The sequence below is a fragment of the Orycteropus afer genome, unplaced genomic scaffold (genome assembly GCF_000298275.1).
Source record: "Orycteropus afer afer isolate SDZICR_OR568_19922 unplaced genomic scaffold, OryAfe1.0 scaffold00026, whole genome shotgun sequence".
Taxonomy (NCBI): Eukaryota; Metazoa; Chordata; class Mammalia; order Tubulidentata; family Orycteropodidae; genus Orycteropus; species Orycteropus afer.
Window position 1 is genome coordinate 17,666,877 of NW_006921613.1, and position 19,860 is coordinate 17,686,736.

The following is a 19,860-nucleotide window of genomic DNA, read 5'->3' on the forward strand; positions in this document are numbered from 1 at the left end:
GCTGGCGCGGGATCGGGCAGTGTTTCGTTCTGCTGTGCATGGGGTCGCTATGAGTCGGAAACGACTCGACGGCACTTAACAACAACAACAACAGTACCACTTGGAAATATTCAGGCTGTTGGTCATCAGAGTAGCCCACAGTCTACTGCTCCAGTTGCCTCGGCACTCGCTGTGTTCATTCAGTTTTTGCACTAGTTGGTGCCTAATCCACTTCTGTATACTTCCATTCAAAGCTCAGGGCTCCAGGATTATCTTCTGTATCTCGGTCAATTGGTTTCTCTTTTCTTTGTTGTAGAGCATCTGTGTAGCTTGTCTACCTAGTCTGCCATCTTACCGGAAGTCCTGAAGTCTTTTATTTTTTTGACAGAAACAGTCTTGTGTTGTAATCCTGTAAGATGCTCAGAACTTTACCTGTTATCTTTGAAATATAAGATTGGATTTTGACAGTATGGCTAGAAGCAACTCAATTTTTTTGGTAAAATACGACAGTATACTTGTGTCTCAGTACATCAAATACGTTTTATTTTAATTGTGGTAAATATATATCACAATAATTTGCTTTTTTGACCACTTTTAAATGTACAATTTAGTGACATTAATGACATTCACCATACTATTCAACCATCACTACTTTCCATTTCCATGTTTTTCATCACCCCCAAAATAAATCCAATACCCCTTAAGTAGTAACTCCCAAATTCTCCTGTCCCCATACCCTAATAACCATTGGTAAACTTTTGTTTCTATGTATTTCCTGTTGTTAATATTTTGTATAAGTAGAAACATAGAGTATTTGTCCTTCTGAATCTGACTTATTTTGCTTAACATAATGTTTTCAAGGTTCATCCATATTATGCCATATATCAGAACTTTGTTTCTCTTTATGGCGGGAATAATTACCTTCCCCCAAAATAATATCTGTTGGTAGACATTTGGATTGTTAACACCTTTCAACTATTTTAATAATACTTCAGTGAACATTGGTGTAAAAGTATCTTGTCCCAGCTTTCAAGTATTTTGAGTGTGTACCTAGAAATGTAATTGCTAGGTTATATGGTAACCTAAATTTTTTGCTAATATGATAGTTTAATTTTTTCAGGAACTAAACTTTTACAGGGCCAGTGGCCACACAGGTAAGGAGGGCAGGGGACAGCACCCAGGTGGCAGGGAGCAGCGGCAGACAGGGCTGACAGCTGGAAGAGATAAAGAGGGAGGGGAACAGCCCCAAGCAGCAGGGAGCAGTGGCAGACAGAGCCAACAGGAGCAGGTAGGGGAAAGCCCAGGAAGTGAGCAGAGTGGTTAGAACAGCTAAGAGAGACAAACTTGTCTGGCAGTTTCTGTTGTTTGGCTTACATGTTGCTGTGAGGACGGAGGCTGTGCAAGCAGGGATGCCCACGATGGACCAGTTTCGGTGGAGCTTCCAGACTGAGACAGACTCAGGAGGAGGAAGAGGCCATCCACTTCTTAAAGAATTGGCCAGTGAAAACTTTATGAGTAATAGTAAAACACTGTCTGATATATTACTGGAAAATTTTATGAATAGCCCTGAAACATTGTCTGATACAGTGCTGGAAGATGAGCCCCTCAGGTCGGAAGGAACTCGAAATGTGAGTGGAAAAGGGCTGTCTCATCAGATTAGAGCCTACCTTACTGATATGGATGAAGTAGAGCTTTCAGGGCCTCCATTTGCTGAAGTGGCCTGACTCAATAGGAGAAGAAACAGCGCAAACATCCATTGATAATTGGAACATGGAATGTACAAAGTATGAATCTAGGAAAATTGGAAGTTGTCAAAAATGAAATGGAATGTATAAAGATTGATATCCTAGGCATTAGTGAGCTGAAGTGGACTGGTTTTGGCCATTTTGAATCAAACAACCATATGATCTACTATTCTGGAAATGACAAAATGAAGAGGAATGGTGTGGCATTCATCATCACAAAGAATGTTTCAAGATCTATCATGAAGTACAATGCTGTCAGTGATAGAATAATATCCATATGCGTACAAGGAAAGCCGGTTAATACTACTATTATTAAAATTTATGTGCTGATTATCACTGGTGACTAAAATGCAAAAGTTGAATAAAAAGAAGTATCACTGGTAGTTGGAAAATTTGGCCTTAGAGATAGAAATAATGCTGGAGATCGCATGATACCTTTTTTCAACAACACAGCAGCTATACACCTAAACTTCGCCAGGTGGAGTACACAGGAATCAGATTGACTACATCTGTGACAAGAGGTGATGAAAAAGCTCAATATCTTCAGCCAAAACAAGGCCAGGAGCTGATTGTGGAACAGACCATCAAGTGCTCATTTGCAAATCCAAGTTCAAGTTGAAGACAATTAAAGCAAGTCCACAATAGCCAAAATATGACCTTGATAATATCCCTCCTGAATTTAGAGACCATTTAAAGAATAGATTTTATGCGTTGAACACCAGTGACGGAAAACCAGAGGAATTGTGGGATGACATCAAAAACATCATCCATGAAGAAAGCAAAAGGTCATTTAAAAGACAGGAAAGGAAGACCAAAATGGATGTCAGAAGAAACTCTGAAACCTGCCCTTAAACAGGGAGTAGGTAAAGCAAAGGGAAGAAATGAGGAGATAAAAAGAACTAAATGGAAGATTTCAAAGAGCAACTCGAGAAGACAAAGTCCATTATTATAATGAAATGTGCAAAGATCTGAAGTTGGAAAGCCAGAAGGGAAGAACATGCTCATCATTTCTCAAGCTGAAAGAACCAAAGAGGAAATTTAAGCCTCGAGTTGCAAGATTGAGAGATTCTATGGGCAAAATATTGAATGATGCAGGAAACATCAAATGTAAATGGAAGGAATACAGAAAGTCAATGTACCAAAAAGAATTGGTTGCTGTTCATCCATTTCAGGAAGTGGCATATAATAAAGAACCAATGGTATTGAAGAAAGAAGTCAAAGTTGCACTGAGGGAAGTGTCAAAAACAAGGCTTCCAGAATTGATGGAATACTCATTGAGATGTTTCAACAATCAGGTGCCACACTAGAGGCACTCACTCAGCTATGCCAAGAGATTTGGAAGACAGCTACCTGGTCAACTGACTGGAAGAGATCCATATTTGTACCCATTCCAAAGAAAGGTGATCCTACAGAATGTGGAAATTATCAAACAATATCATTAATATCACACACAAGTAAAATCTTAGCAAAGATAATTCAAAAATGGTTACAACAATATATTGACAGGGAACTTCCAGAAATGCAAGCTGGATTCAGAAGAGGACGTGGGATGAGGGATATCATTGCTGTCAGATGGATCTTGGCTCAAAGCAAAGAATACAGCAAGATGTTTACTTGTGTTTTATTGATTATTCGATTTTGTGGATCATAACAAATTGTGGATAGCATTGAGAAGAATGGGAATTCCTGAACACTTAATTGTGCTCATGAGGAACTTGTGCATAGCCCAGCAGGCTGTCGTTCGAACAGAACAAGGGGACACTGCATGGTTTAAAATAAAAAAGGGAGCATGTCAGGGTTGTATCCTTTCACCATACTTATTCAGTCTGTATGCTGAACAAATAATCCAAGAAGCTGGATTATATGAAGTAGAATGTGGCATCAGGATTGGAGGAAGACTCATTAGCAACCTACATTATGCAGACAACATAACTTTGCTTGCTGAAAGTGAGGATGACTTGAAACACTTACTGATGAAGATTGAAGACTGCAATCTGCAATATGGATTACATCTCAATCTAAAGAAAACAAAAATCTTCACACTGGGACTGATAAGCAGCATTATGATAAATGAAGAAAAGATTGAAGTTGTCAACACTTCATATTACTTGGTTCTACAATCAACACCAGTGGAAGTAGCAGTCAGGATATCAGACGTCGTATAGCATTGGGCAAATCTGCTACAAAGGACCTCTTTCAAGTGCTGAAGAGCAAAGATGTTTCCTTGAAGACTAAGGTGTGCCTGACACAAACCATGATGTTTTCAGCTGCCTCACATGCACGTGAGAGCTGGACAATGAAAAAGGAAGACCAAAGAAAAGTCAATGCTTTTGAGTTGTGGTGTTGGCAAAGAATGCTGAAAGTACCATGGAGTGCTAAAAGAACTAACAAATCTGTCCTAGAAAAAGTTCAGCTGGAATGCTCCTTGGAAGCAAGAATGGCCAGACTTTGTCTCATCTACTTTGGTCATGTTGTCAGAAGGGGCCATTCCCTGGTGAAGGATATCATGCTTGGCAAAGTGGAGGGTCAACGAAAAGGGGAAGGCCCTCAACAAGATGGATTGACACAGTGACTGCACCAGTGGGCACGGGTATAGCAAGGATCATGGGGCTGGCACAGAACCGGGCAGTCTTTCGTTCTGCTGTACATGAAGTTGCTATGAGTTGGAGACGACTCAATGGCACCTAACAGCAACTAACTTTTCCACAGTGGATGCACCATTTTACTACCACAGCAATGGATGAGGGTTGCAGTTTCTCTACATCCTTGTCAACACTTGTTACTTCTGTTTTGCATTTGCATTTCCTAAAGGAATAATGACATTGAACATTTTTTCCTGTGCTTTTTGGCCATTTGTATCTCTTCTTTGAAGAAATATCTAAGTCCTTTATCCATTTTTCAATTTGGTTGTTTGTCTTTTTATTGTTGAATTGTGTAAATTCTTTATATATTCTGGATGTTAAGCCTTTATCAGGTATATATGGTTACCAAATACTTTCTCCCATTCTGTAAGTTGTTTCTTCATTATTTGGTAAAGACCTTCAATGGAAAAAAAGTTTTAAATTTTAATAAAGTCTGTTTTATTTATTAATTAATTTATTTTTTGCTCATGCTTTTCATGTCATATCCAAGAATATATTTGAAAGAACTGGGTCCTGAAGCATTGCCCCTATATTTTCTTCTAAGAGTTTTATGGTTTTAGTTTTTATGCTTGGGTCCTTGATCCATTTTGAATTAATTTTTATGTATGTTGTGAGGTATGAGTCCACTCTTAATATTTTTAAGGAGATCCAGTTGTCCTAATACCATTTATTGAAGAGACTGTTCTTTGCTCACTGAATGGACTTGGCACACTTGTCAAAAATCTGTTAACCATATGTGTTTGGGTTTATTTCCTGATTCTCACTTGTATTCCATTGGTCTGTGTATCTGTCCTTATACCAATACCACACTTTTATTATGGCTTTATAGTGTTTTAAAACCAGGATTGTGAACCTTCCTATATGGCTTTTTCACTAAACCTTTATAGAGGCACTTAGAGGGAATACAAAAGTGGGTCAGTATGTTCTCTGCCTTTGAAAACTTATTCTCTCATTCTTACACAAGAAGCTGAAATTGAAGAGATTTTAAAAAGTGTAACAGTATTCTTTCCCATTCCATATTTTGCCATCTTATCTACAAGGTTAACATTGGCGATTTTAAGAGAAAAGCTTGGTAGATAACAAGATACACCTATAGCATTACTGTGATCTACAATGATATTATGACACCCTGAAAAATCACTTACCAGTACAGTACACTAGCTTTCCAGAAGAGTTAGCTTAGGGCTGGCTTTTGTTGGTTTGCAAATGGACTAGAAAAGGTCTAAGTCTTCCATTGTTTGGCCTATCTCTTCTTGACCTTTATCTTTTCCTTCCTTTCTTTGTTACTAATCTCTTGCTATTCTCTTCTGTCATCAAAACGGAGAAGGCTGTGGCTACAGCTAACCTACCTACTTGTAGGCTGGCTTGCTTTTGGTTGCCAAGGCCCCATAACGTGATTATGGTGGCGAGAAAAGCCATGGTTACTTGCTCATTTAAAGGAAAAAAATAGGATGTGAAGTGATGCTGTACATCTGATTTAGGTGAAAAATGTACTTCCTGCCTTGATGAGATTGTTTTGCAGTTAGTGTTTTGGTTACTTCCTGCTGCTCTAATAGAAAATATACCACAAAAGAGTGGTCTTAACAAACAGGGATTTACTACTCTCTCACAGTTTTGGAGGCTAGAAGTCTGAGTTCACAGTGCCAGCTCTAGGGGCTGGGTGAAAGCCCTTCAACCTTGGGCTTTAGCTCTGTCTCTTGCTCCCAGTCCACTGAAGCTAAGAAAGGTGTCTTTTCACTCAGGCACCTGCTGGCTGCTGTGGTTAACAAGCCCAAGGTTTACAAGTAAAATGGCACAGTCCCAAAATTACCAAACAACATACATGGCAGACTGCTAGTTCAAGTCCAGAGATAGTCCCAAGATCAGCAGGAATCATGGCAGCCTGCTGAAAGAAGACTCAGCTCCATGCAGGGTCCAAGTGGGCTAAAAACTGCAGACCATTCTCAAAGCTTCTCTTTATATACTGGAAACAGACTACATCCCTAAAGCAACTATTCAGCTACTCAGGGCAGATAGTGGATAGCCAGTCTCATCATGGGGAATGACTACAACCAGCTGCCTAGCCACTGAAAACCAGGCCCAGCCAAGTTGACACATAACAACTACCACAGTTAGTATACTCATAAAGATGTATATTTATAATTCTGTGTTTTCAGTCATAATGTGAACATAAAGGGAACTTACTAGAATCACTTGGGGAAAAAAATTTTTGTTCCAAGTAGAAATGCCAGCCCAAGCTTGTGCATCAGAATTGGGAGAACAAAAAAGAGAAAGAGAAAGAAATACCCATATACAGGTATATGCTGCATAATGTCCATTCTGATATGTCACACTTCATATTCGTTGCACGGAGTGGGGAAGAGGGACTTACTTTTGGAAGGGCACCAGGATGTAGGGCCTGCTTTGAGTTTATGGCACTATAGCAGAAGTGACAGTGCATCTAGGCTTCAGCAGCTACAGCCCTCAAGCCACAGCATGGGTTGCTCCAGCTTACAGTTCCCAGCCTCAGGGATAACTGTGGCAGCTTCTTTAGCTTCTATTGGCACGTGCCCTGCCTGTCTTCCCCGTAGGTCAGTGCTTGTAGGGAAATACTGCTGCAACACTCCTTTCCTTGGGCCTTCCCATTCCAACCATGCTCCCCAGGGTCTGCTCAAAGAACACCATGCGCCCAAAAGCAGCCAATTGCAGGTAACCCTGAGGCTCAGGGCACTAACAGGGAGTCAGAGCACTTGCTAGGGGGTTACTTTGATATTTGTGTATTGAATATATACAAACATATGTACTATATGTAATATGGTGTTTACACAGCTGCCAAAACACATAGCATCCTATTTCGTAGAACATAGCATCACCATTAAGTGACACAAAGCTGTAGTTTGAAAAAGCTGGCTCCTCAAGTGATCTGTTCTGCTTCTCCCATTCATGTTGAGATCTGTTGTTTTAAATTGATTGCCAGTATTTCATGCATCTGTAGGCTTGAAGCATATGGCTATTATTTTCTTATCTGTTCTTTAATGTTTTGTATCTTGGCTTTTTTGTACATTCTGTACTAAAAACCTCACTGGTGTAATTAATAGTCCAAACATATTGGGTAGTTCTTACACGTACACACTAAGGATCTAGAAAGGGAATAGAACATGGTGGTTAGGAGTTCAGGCTCTGGAGACTGACTGCCTATCATCAAACCCTGGATCTACCACTTACTAACTTTGTGAATTGGAGACAAGCTAACTTCTCTGTATCTTAGTTTTCTCATCTGTAGTGAGATAATGATAGCACCTTCATCATAGGGTGTATAACAGTTAAATGAAGAATGCAGTGGTTCCTGACCCATATCATATCATGACACATGTAGAAAATGATATTTTTATGGTTGGGTAAAAGAGTGATGTTCCAGTTAGTCCTACATAGACTTTGCTTGGCTGCTTTCAGGGCTTGAGGGATCAGTATCTCAGCCACACCTCTAACCCATTCATGGGCCACAAGCATGTTATGAAACATACACAGTTCTGAGTTCATTTATGAAAACTACTTGAAACACGTGTAGCATTGGGAAAGTCAACTGCGAAGGAACTGTTTCAAGTGCTGAGGAGCAAGGATATCTCCTTGAGGACTAAGGTGCGCCTGACACAAGCCATGATATTTCCAATCACCTTGTATGCATGTGAGAGCTGGACAATGAATAGGGAAGACCGAAGAAGAGTTGATGCTTTTGAGTTGTGGTGCTGGCGAAGAATGCTGAAAGTACCATGGACTACTAAAAGAACTAACAGATCTGTCCTGGAGGAAGTGCAGCCAGAATGCTCCTTGGAAGCAAGAATGGCCAGACTTCGTCTCACCTATTTTGGTCATGTTGTAAGAAGGGACCATTCCCTGGAGAAGGATGTCATGCTTGGTAGGGTGGAGGGTCGACGAAAGAGGGGGAGGCCTTCAACGAGATGGATTGATACAGTGGCTGCGATGATGGGCTCGAGTATAGCAGGGATTGTGGGGCTGGTGCGGGATCGGGCAGTGTTTCGTTCTGCTGTGCATGGGGTCGCTATGAGTCGGAAACGACTCGACGGCACTTAACAACAACAACAACTTGAAACACATAGGAGTTTAGTAAACCTCAGTTATTGTTATTATCTGATAAAAATAGAATACACTACAATAAGTAAGGAACTGACATTCTTGCCAGGCTAGAAACCTATCATCCTAAACTGTAGAAATTCTCTTCTGGAGGTATTGAAAGTTCTGAAGCTTCATAAAGATGTTAAACATTTACATCTGATTTTTAGTTATCATCTTACCAATTTTAGGTTGCCTTCAAGCAATTGATAATTGAGAACTCATTAGGACTTTGGGCTGTCTATAACTTACAGATTGGCATTGTCATTCCATTATCTAATTCTTATTTTTGTCTGTAATTAGGGTCGTCGAGCTGTTAAAGCAGGTGCTTATGCTGCTTGCCAGGAAGCAAAAGAAGATATAAAGGTAACTTTCTGAATTAGGGATAAAAAAGAAAAATTTAAAAGAAATGCATGTTACAAGAGCCCAATGGAAAGATTAAATAGTTAGACATCTTAAGTAAAGATAGCACTAGGGTATTTAGACCCAGAGATTTGGAACTATGACATTTATCTGATTTCTTTCTTTTTTTGAAGAACAGATCACTTAATTAAAAGCAAAGTTAAATCAATTTTTTTTTAATATTCCTTCATGTATAGAGTCATTCAGAAAATGTCTCTCAACATCCTCTTCATGTAGAAGTATTACACTCTGAAGTTATGGCTCATCAGAAATTTGCTTTGCGTCTTGGCTCCTGGATGAACAAAATAATGAGCTATTCAAGTAAGCATATAGCCTGTTCTTTTATTTCCTACTTGCCTTATATACTGTTTTTGTTTTTTTCTTAGTCGTACATTTAAAATGTCATTGAATATAAAATAAAATTCTCTTTTGTTTTTTTTTGGCTTATACATTTTGGGTAATTTTCAGGATTACTTTTCAAATGCTATAAATAATATCTTTTATTGGCTCTTAATCCTTTAAATAACAAATGAGTCTTTATGTTGACAGAACTATTCTTGATATCAAGTATGGGAGTATTTATGTTAATCTTTTCATAGATTATTATAGGAAACCTACTTTTGGGAGAAATACCTTAAGAATCAAAATTATGTGACTTCTTGTAGGTGACTTTAGACAGATCTTTTGCCAAGCATGTCTAAGAGAAGAACCTGGCTCTGAGAATCCCTGTCTCATAAGCAAGTTAATGCTATGGGATGCAAAGCTTTATAAAGGTAGGTAGAGCTTTGCTTATGACTTAAGGTAGAGTTATAATATCTTTTGTATTCTGGTTATTAAGTCAGTGATCTTGACTGGTGAGATGTTATATTTAAGGTAAGCTTTGTCAATCAATATCTACTCTTCTGGGTTAAAACTCAAGGCTACTGACTTTTAATTATAGTGCCTTTTCATTTAGTCAGGGTCAGTAAAAAATAATGTATGTATATATTCATGTAGTGCTATTGTGTTATTTTTTAAATCTAAATGAAGAATAAAAAGCAAAAGAAAGGGAAGGCTAATAGGGATAAAGCAGGGAGAATACAGAAACAGAGCAGTTTTGAGGGAAATAGAGTGAAAAAGAAAGGAGAAAGATTGGGAGAGGATAAAATGAAATAAGGTTAAATGGTGGGAGGGGTGCAAAAAAGAGAGAAAAGGCAAACCTGTGTATTTAAAATTTTAACTATTAAATATTAATACAATAAATGCTATTCATATTGAGGTCTATTAGCATGAGAAGTATTTTTATAATATTTTGCCACTTCTAATAGCTGAAATGTTCCTTTTGTCTTGATGATATACCTCCCCTCCCAAAAAAATGACCACTAGGTGCCCGTAAGATCCTTCACGAATTGATCTTCAGCAGTTTTTTTATGGAGATGGAATACAAAAAGCTCTTTGCTATGGAATTTGTGAAGGTAATTACTCTTTATGTATAAATAGATGTCAGTAAATAGGAATAACCCATTGCCAAACCCACTGCCATCCAGTCAATTCTGACCCATAGCAACCCTGTAGGACAGAGTTTGAACCACCCCATAAGGTTTCCAAGGCTGTAAATCTTTAAGGAAGCAGACCGCCTCATCTTTCTCCTGTGGAGCAGCTGGTAGGTTCGAACGCCAACCTTTTGGTTAACAGCCGAATGCTTTTGCACCACTGTGTCCCCAGAGCTCCTTAAATAGGAATATAAGGCAATTTTTTTTTAAGTGAAATAATAAAAACAAGATAATTATGAATAAAAAAAAATTGACTTTTATGATTTATTTGTTATTCAAAAGTTGTTATATAAATGTAGTTACAAATTGCAGTTGATAGTATGAAGACCGTAGTCTGGGAAGGGAGATAAGTGAAAAATGACCTATTATTTGCCTAGGCCAGGCAAAGGGAGTTTATCACATTCACACCTGCATTTATCCTTTTTAATCATTTTGTCTGTGAGTAAAACTATAACAAGAAGAGAAGTGACTACTTGAAAGACATAGCGAGGAAGAGAATAGATGTTCAGGTTAAAGGTAGATAGAAATTAGGTGGACAAGAGTTATACTTAACTATTTGAGGCTAAAACATAAAGGTAAAACTTAAAGCTTCTTTTTTGTTGTTTTATCTTCACATTGTTGTATCTTTTTATCTGTTTCCCAAGTTAGATTTCAAGACAGGAACTTCCTTGAAGGTGACTTGTTGGCTTTCTCTAATTTTGAGTTGGAGGCAGTTCTGTAAGATTTAAGACACAGCTAGAGTTAGATCCACATTGGAATTGGAAGCAGAGAAGGAGTGATTGTGGTAGACAAATGATACTGTGGAATAAGATAACATATACTCCCTGAATTTTATAAGTAGGTTGCTAAAAGCAGCGAAGATGTTTGGTATATGTCTCGTACTTAAAAGGTGATGGCAGAGATGTTAACTGTGCTCTTCCAGAACTCTTTATAGAGGTAGAATCTTGGATTATATCTGTGATTTGAAATTAAAATTCTTTTTTCTTACATGAAAGTTAATCTCCCTACTTGGTATTTTGTTGTATGTCATGGTCACTTCTTAAACCTTACAGGAATTCTGGAGGATAAAATTAATTATGTAGGTCAAGTTCCAGTACTGTGTTGACACCTAATTGATGCTTGAGATATGACTGTGTGTATTATTATTTTTGTTCTCCCACTGTGTCAGTGCTGATTTTTAGTTGTTATGTACCAGCACAGATCAGCAGTTATTTGCAGCCAGTATCTATTTGTTGCCTGGGTTGAATCTGATTGGTTTGTTTTCTGGACCATATCAGCTTTTAATTACTTTGAATGTAGCTCCTACCCTATATACCATGGGGGTAGAATCTTCTAAAGATTGTGTATACCATACTGTGCCATTGCAGTCCTCTGTGATTTTTACCTGTGTGCATATTTTGTTGTTGGTGGTTTGTTTTGTGTAGTTCTTGCTTCCAACTCTGCTAGTTTGGGTCACTGAATTCATACTTGATTTTTTTATTTGTTACTCTCTAATTGCTTGGAATGTATTTTGTTGACCATTATATTATTGCCTTAATAAATAGGAATTTTATTACTTTTCATTTTACAGATAAAAACAAACTTATAGCAGTTGCTAAAATTGGAATTGTAAAAGTTTTTAGTAGTGATTTGTAATCAATTCTAATTATATCTTTCAGTACTATAAACAGTTGCAGAAAGAATATATCAGTGATGATCATGACAGAAATATCTCTGTAACTGCACTCTCAGTGCAGATGTTTACTGTCCCTACTCTGGTATGTATTGATGATTTCTTTGCAGTCTTTCTAAATATACTTATTTTACTTTTTAAAAATTTTACTTAGTGTTGAATTAAGTTGAAACAATGTCAGGATCACTAAGATGATTTTGAATAATACTTTAATACCCAAGAGTTAGATAACTTTACCTATCTCCAAATGTCCTGATACTCTGCAGGTGAAGTCCAGAGGTGGTGTCCAGATTTCTAGAGAAATTTAGGAGCACTGCCTCTTCTACCAAAATAATTGTTCTTTTTTACCATTCTTTTGTTCTTTAGTTATTGCTTGGGGGATAAATCAGAGAAAGATAAAAGTGAGAAGGGAAACCCCCAAGACTGTGACCCTTAGACACCTTTAAAGCTTGGAGCTGATCCCCTACCCCAAGAATCAACCTTCAGCCAAACAATAGATAGGCCTGTAAAGTGAATAAAAACACCAAAGAGAAAAATTTAAATTAAAAAAAAAAAAACACCACAGAGAAATGTATTCCTTAGTATAGTCAACAGTATTAGACCAAAAGGACAGCATTTGCCCCAAAACAAAGCTTTAGAAGGCAGGAAGGGGCAGGAAAGAGGTCAAATGGAAATGGGAATGGGGAACCCAAGGAGGAAGTGAGAAGAATGCTATTACATTGAGGGGATTGCAGCCAGTGTCATGAAACATAATGTGTATAAATTGATGATGGAAGACTAATTTGCTCTGTAAACTTTCACCCAAATTACAATAAAAAGTAAAAAAATAATTAAAAAAAAAAAAAAAGGTAAGAAAATAGAGGGTTATGACTGTCAAACATTTACTCGCGATAGTGCCCCGTAGGCCTGGAAGAAGCGTGAGGATTCTTTCTGTACTCCTTTCACTGTTTCTTCTGGACGTTTTGGTTAACTATTCCTTTTTAAAAGGATGGGGAAGAAAGGTTGGGTTGAGAATGAACAGGAGGGGAAATACCACAATAGATAGAGATGCAATAGAAAGCATGTTTGTTCTCCTTTCTCACTGTGTGATTACTGATGATAAACACTTGAGTAGATACCCTATGTAATGGGCTGATTATGTAGATAGCTTGTATAATGGGGCTGGGTTGTCCACACACATGTTTTCTAGATACTGAGAATTAGGAATTTTGGGGAGCTCTGGTAGCATAATGCTAACCAGAAGGCTGGTGGTTCAAACCTACCAGCCACTTCCTGGAAGGAATGTTGGGCAATCTACTTCCGTAGTGATACTGCTGTCTCACTGACGGCACATAACAACCACAAACAACAGGAATTTTTACTTTTAGAAAATAACTTCAGTAATTACTATTCTGTGAAATGAAGCTGTTTGGTGCCCAATAAACATTAAAAATAACTTCTGACCAAGCAAATAAATGATAGATATTTATATTCAAATAAATGAATAAAATCCATACTATGATGAATTAATGCTAAAGGCAATATTCTTGAAATGTTCTGCAGGCTCGACATCTTATTGAAGAACAGAATGTTATTTCTGTCATTACTGAAACTCTTCTAGAAGTTTTACCTGAATACTTGGACAGGAACAATAAATTCAACTTCCAGGGTTATAGCCAGGACAAATTGGGAAGAGTATATGCGGTAATATGTGACCTAAAGTAAGTTGCCTGGGTCAAAAGGTGAAGGTGCCTGTAAAATAGTCTGTCTTACAAATAAACCTCTGATCTAAGATTCTCTTTATCATAATGGCAAATACAAAGAACTTTTCCTGCCTTACTTTTCCACTAAATTTCTTAAGTGGAAGCTTCTTATTGAGTTGTGAAATCAGGTTAATACAGAAGGTGTAACTGAAGAGGGCCTATCTGTCATAGGAACTATCTTCACTTAGGGTTGCTAAATGAATCTTCTTTCACTCATGCTGAAGGACTTTGGTTCTATCCCTCTTCTGTAGTTTCTTTGTGCATAGTTTCAGATGATCGTATTGATGCAGATTTTTTTTTTAACTCCTTTTCGTGTTGTTAGTTATTGTCAAGTCAATTCCAACTCATGATGACCCATATGTGCAGAGCAGAACTGCTCCACGGAGTTTGTAAGGCTGTGACCTTTCAGAAGCAGATCTCTAGGCCTGTCTTTTAAGGTGCCTCTGGGTGGGTTCACACTGCCAGCTTTTTGGCTAGTAGTCAAGCGTTCAGCCGTTTGCACCACCCAGGGACAACTTTTCATAAACATAGAATCAAGTTATTGATGTTAATCAAGGGTTACTTCATTAAATTTTTCTCTGTGAAGAGAATTGAAAGATTCTTTTTAAATTGAAGTTAGAATCACTTGATAGGTTGTGTTTAAGATCATTGGACCTAAAAAGAAATTAATTTCTATTTATTTTAGAAATAAATGCTGAATTTTATAAGGGTTAAAGACATTAACTATTCTATAAATCCTACAAAAATTTCTTTTTTAGAAGAATATATTAATCCTTCAGTTTGCTGTTTAAAAAAAGAGCTCCAAGGTATACATGATTATTTTTAGTCTCTCGGAAAGTAATCCTTCTAGTTTTGTTTACTTCTTCTAGTGACTTTGCAGGGTATTCAGGAGTGGAAACAACAGGCTTCCGATTGAACTTAGAGATAGTTTCATCCATTTGAAAATACATATGACAGATTTCTGGAACTTTGCTGTGGATCCTTGGTATTACTGAGGAAAATACTTCAAAACCTTTTCAGATTCCTCAATTTCTAAATATAATTATGGCATGTAAATCTCCCGTTAAAATCCAGTAAATTATAATGTTATCACATCTTTAGTAGAGGTAGAGATAGTGGGTGAATTCAGTAATGAATCACCAAAAATAGCCAGTGTTATTCAAATTTGTTCCTTAGACCAAGTAGGCATGAATTATATATTATGCATACACATACAAAAACATGAACAGAAATAAAAGCAACCCAGTGGCAGTACTTAAAGTTATCATTGGTATTAAGTGAGTAAATACCCTGGGTCTACTGTACAGGAAAAAATTTCCCTATTGTGATCCTCATTATTATAAAGTATTATAACTGAGTTATTTTTGTATTCAGAGAAATGGTGCTAATCACATCCTCTGTTTTAGCAATCTCTGACTATAGTTATTCTCTGTGGGGAGTAATTTAGAGTTACTATGTCCCTAGATACTTACCCATGTAATAGAAATTTAGAGACACTCATTTGAAAGGTAACTTTAAAGTTTTCCCACTCTACCAGTGCTTACAACTTCTCCCCTATTCTCACACCAAAATGTAGATATTGCTAGTGATAAGTGGAAGGGAAAATTTACATATTTTGAGCACTTGTTCAAAAGGTAATATGTTAGGCTTTATCATATGTTCTTATGTGATTCCCTCTCACAAGGAGCCTGTAAAATTTACTAGCAAATGCTGTATTCCAAGGAGCTTTACTTATTTTATTTCATTTTATTCTTGGAACATTCTCATAAAGTAGATGATACAGTCTTAATTTGTACACTGTTTGCCTAAGGTTGCAAAGCTTGTAAGTGGCAGAACTGGTATTCGAGCCTAGTACTGTTTATCAGTAAAATTCATGTTCTTTTCACTACATCATGTAGCCTCACAGAATGCATGAAAAACAACAGCAACAAAACCTGCTCTGAAACCTGGCTAAAACACCCATGAGATACATTTTTTGTTTCACAAATAATTATTTGGACTCATTTTCTTACTCTGTCATTATAGCAATCTTGCAGTCATATCTTAATTATATCCTAAAATACTCATTCATTGACTGCTTCTTTCTGGAACCCTGATGTTTTCATTATCAATTAGAAATAGGTAATATATTTTAATTATGTCCATAATAAAGTCTAAATTCTTCCAGAATTTTAACTCTCCATACTCTAACTGTATCCTCTAATTTATCTGATTATAACTCAACAGAAACAAGTTTTGTTGGTACTACAAAAATACTCTGTTCAACCTGCCTCAGGAAACTTTCATTCTCTCAAAACAGTGCACTCCAAATCTTGGGTAGCCCCTTCGACTATTAGAAAGTTTCTTATTTATATTGAGTCCTATCTTTATGTAGCTTTCAGTCTCTGGTTCTAGCTCTCCTTCTGTCCATTCAAAACAACTTTACTTCTGATTTAACTTGAAGAAATATTTAAGGACAGCAATATTATCTGCCAAGGCTTTTCTACGTTAAGTTGCATTCGTTTCTTAAACTGTTCCAATTTCATATTGTTTAAAATCCCTTCTGAATCATTGTCTTTCTTTTCTGAACCCATTCCAGTTGAATGTGTATCACTTAAAGTATATGCCAAAAAGTAAACAGTACTCCAACTGACATCTACCCAGTAGAGAGTACAAGGGAGAGATTATTACCTCCCTCATTCTAAATTATATGGCTCTGGTAGCGTAGTGCCTAAGGCACTTGACGGCTAACCAGAAGGCTGGTGGTTCAAACCCACCAGCCGCTCCTCAGAAGGAAAGTTGGGCAATCTACTTCCATAGTGATACTGCCTCAGAAACCCAAGGAGGGGTCGCTATGAGTCGAGTCCGACTCGATGGCATATAACAACAACAACAACAACATTCTAAATAATATGCCTCTAATAATTTAATTTCGCTTGTCCCTCTCTCTATGGAATATGTGATAGAATACTTTGTTTCTCAGTTGCTAATTCATTGTGGAGATAAAACTTGAAAAAGCGATAAAGTTGAACTTTGGTTCTTTTAAGGAACAACATCCTTCTAGTTCTCTAATCTATTCCTGTGTTCTCTTTTCTAAAAAGTATTAGGGACTCAAATCAAATCACCCTCATATTCTTGCACCCTGTCCTTGCTTTTATTCCTTTTCTGTCATTGATTTTACCATATATATTTATCTACGGACTCCTTTTCCTTTCTTTTTTCAAAGAAAATTGCACTGAACATTGTTAAAATAGGCAAGGATGACTGTGTTCAAAAAGGATTATTTCAAGGAAGGGGCTTGGGGGAGGCTCTTGCAAAAGGGGAGAACATCCAAAACCAAGTATCATCTCAGATCCACTGATGCAGCGGGCAGGAGGCTTTTTAAAGACTGGACAGAACTAGTTGAAAAATACTGAAGGAAGTTAATCAACTGCCATTGAGCGGAATCTAACTCATGGCAACCGCATGTGTGTCAGAGTAGAACTGTGCACCATAGAGTTTTCAGTGGCTGATTTTTTTGGAAGTAGATTGCCAGAACTTTTTCCCGAAGTTCCTCTGTGTGGATTTGAACTTCCAGCCTTTTGGTTAACAGCTGAGTGCTTTAACTACACCACCTAGGGACTCCAGAGGAAGTTAAGGGAGGTTAAGGAACAACATTAAAAATGTGGGGTTGTGGGGTTGATCACATGGATCTCTTTAATCTCCCAAATTTATGTTAAGGCCAGATGGAATATGTACCATCTGGATTATGTAAGAATCACTCACTGAGAAGGGATATCAGAGGCCTAGAAGTCAGGAAGAAGCCTGCCTAAACTGTGGTCAAGTTGAGGAAAACAACACCACTTTGGTCAGCTGCTCTCTGGAACGTAAAAGGGAGGGGAAATTTCCTTAATCATCGATGTTTCCAGGATCACTGGACTTGGGTAAAATTCAACATTGTCATCTTTCTTACTCTTTCTTTAATATTTTTTTTAATCTTTACTTGCTACAGAAATTAGACATGACCTATATGAAGTCAATAGAAATTAGAAATGTAAATTCTCTTCTACTCTAGAAGAATGTTTCTCAGATTTTAATATGAATGCAGATTAACTGAGGAACTTGTGAAAAAGCTGATTCTTATTCAGTCTGGTATAAAGCCCCAAATTCTGCATTTCTAACTTTCAGGTGATGTTGATGCCTCTGGTTTGTGGACCACACTCTCAGTAGCACTGCTTTAGAAAATAGCCAAACTTTATGTCCTTTGTTCATTGTGAAAAACTTCAAACTTTAGTCTCTTTTTCACCTTTACTTTAAAAGAAAGGTTTAGATGGTCATTAGTGTATTTCAAAGTTATGTCTTTGGTAAGGGCTTAATGATTATATTTTTAATGGCATTCATCATATTAATGGATGTCTAAAGAAAGTGGAAAATTAAACCCCAGTCCTCACTATCTTTACTAGTAAAAAAAAAAAAAAAATGTGTTTTCTGTCTTTGTTGCCTTGTCCTTTATGTTTCTACATTATTTTCTTGGTATCTCTTTTGCACTTAACATTGGATTGCAGTGTCCACTATGTGTATCTGTTTTCCCCACTACAATTTGAACCTCAAGGGCAGGTCTCAAAGATGAAGGGTATCTTTTTCACTTTTATATTCATAATGTCTGCTGTATAACAGTTGCTTCCTGAGAAATCATTCCATGACAAACATTGTTCTCATTGTCTTTCAAGCAAAGGTCTTATAAATTGTAAGTTAAAGTGGTTTGTTTATTTCATGAAACATACACATTCTGATGAACAAACTCATACATGAATGACAATTCCCCTTTTTAAAAAGTAAAGCAAAAGATGACATGAATGCTTATTAAATCCTAGGTTCTAGCTTTTGAAACTGTGGAGGTAGGAATTCTGTTCCAGATATCCTGAGGCTGAATAAGAGATTTCAGCTGGCCCTTTAGGTGAAGGGTATGAATCTAAACAGTCCGAGAAAATCTGTATTATGTTTGTTTACAGTTAGCAGTGACAGACTTGGGCAGTTACAACCCACAGACCTACTGCCGTCAAATCAATTCCAATTCATAGTGACCCTATAAGATAGAACTGCCCCATAGGTATTCCAAGGCTATAAATCTTCATGGAAGCAGATGCCTCATCTTTCTCCCATGGAGCTGCTGGTGGGTTAGAACCCTCGACCTTTTGGTTAATAGCTAAATACTTTAAATACTATGCCATCAGATCTCCTTCTAGGGCAGTTGTAGTCACTTAATCAGACTATCTCTGAGGGTGTGGTGTGGAGAAGCCAGGCTTATTATTGATATGTGCATCATGTAGAGCATTCACTTTTTGCTGGATGTATTAAATAGAACAATAACTCATTCTAGTTGGTCAGAGCTTCTAATTACAGTAAGAAATTAGAGTCCATAATTTTGAGCAGTTGTCTTTAGTCATGAGAATCTTAAAATGATCTCAAAACAGGGAAATGAAATATTTCTTTGTCTCTTAAATAGATATATCCTGATCAGCAAACCCACAGTATGGACGGAAAGATTAAGAGTGCAATTCCTTGAAGGTTTTCGATCTTTTTTGAAGATTCTTACTTGCATGCAGGTATGATAGTTTTCTGTATGTTAGTAAAAGAAATTCTGTCTTTTCATGTATTGTAAATTGTGATTTTCTTGAATATCTTTTAATAGAATAGTTTAGCTAAAACTATAATCCTTTATATGAGAAAGAATATGTATCCAGCAAAGTAGAAATAACATTTAAACACTGCCTTAACTGATCCAGTTTTAATAGATATTTCTTTGTATCTTAGTTTATTACTGCCATTAATGTTTATTTAGTTCTTAGCATGTGATAGATACTGTAGTAAGTACTTTATATGCATTATCTCTTTGTCTTCTTGTCAACCTTATGGGCTAATTACTATTATTACTGCCATTTTAAATAAAAAGGAATTGAAACTTAAAAATAATTTTACAGAAGGGGGCGGGGCAAGATGGCGGACTAGGCAGAAGGATTGCACAGACCCTCTTCAACAAAGAAAAGGGAAACCAATTAACACAGACACAGAAGATAA

At 37.1% G+C, this 19,860-nt stretch overlaps 1 protein-coding gene across 1 annotated transcript in view; it reads left to right on the forward strand.

Moving 5' to 3' along the window:
• UBR1 (ubiquitin protein ligase E3 component n-recognin 1) overlaps positions 1-19,860 on the forward strand; it is a 224,454-nt gene that overhangs the window by 100,123 nt on the left and 104,471 nt on the right. The window contains exons 7-13 of the mRNA XM_007935324.1: positions 8,780-8,842; positions 9,076-9,199; positions 9,544-9,651; positions 10,244-10,332; positions 12,069-12,167; positions 13,625-13,782; positions 19,289-19,388. Coding sequence (XP_007933515.1) covers positions 8,780-8,842; positions 9,076-9,199; positions 9,544-9,651; positions 10,244-10,332; positions 12,069-12,167; positions 13,625-13,782; positions 19,289-19,388 — 741 coding nt within the window. The remainder of the gene's footprint in view (positions 1-8,779; positions 8,843-9,075; positions 9,200-9,543; positions 9,652-10,243; positions 10,333-12,068; positions 12,168-13,624; positions 13,783-19,288; positions 19,389-19,860) is intronic.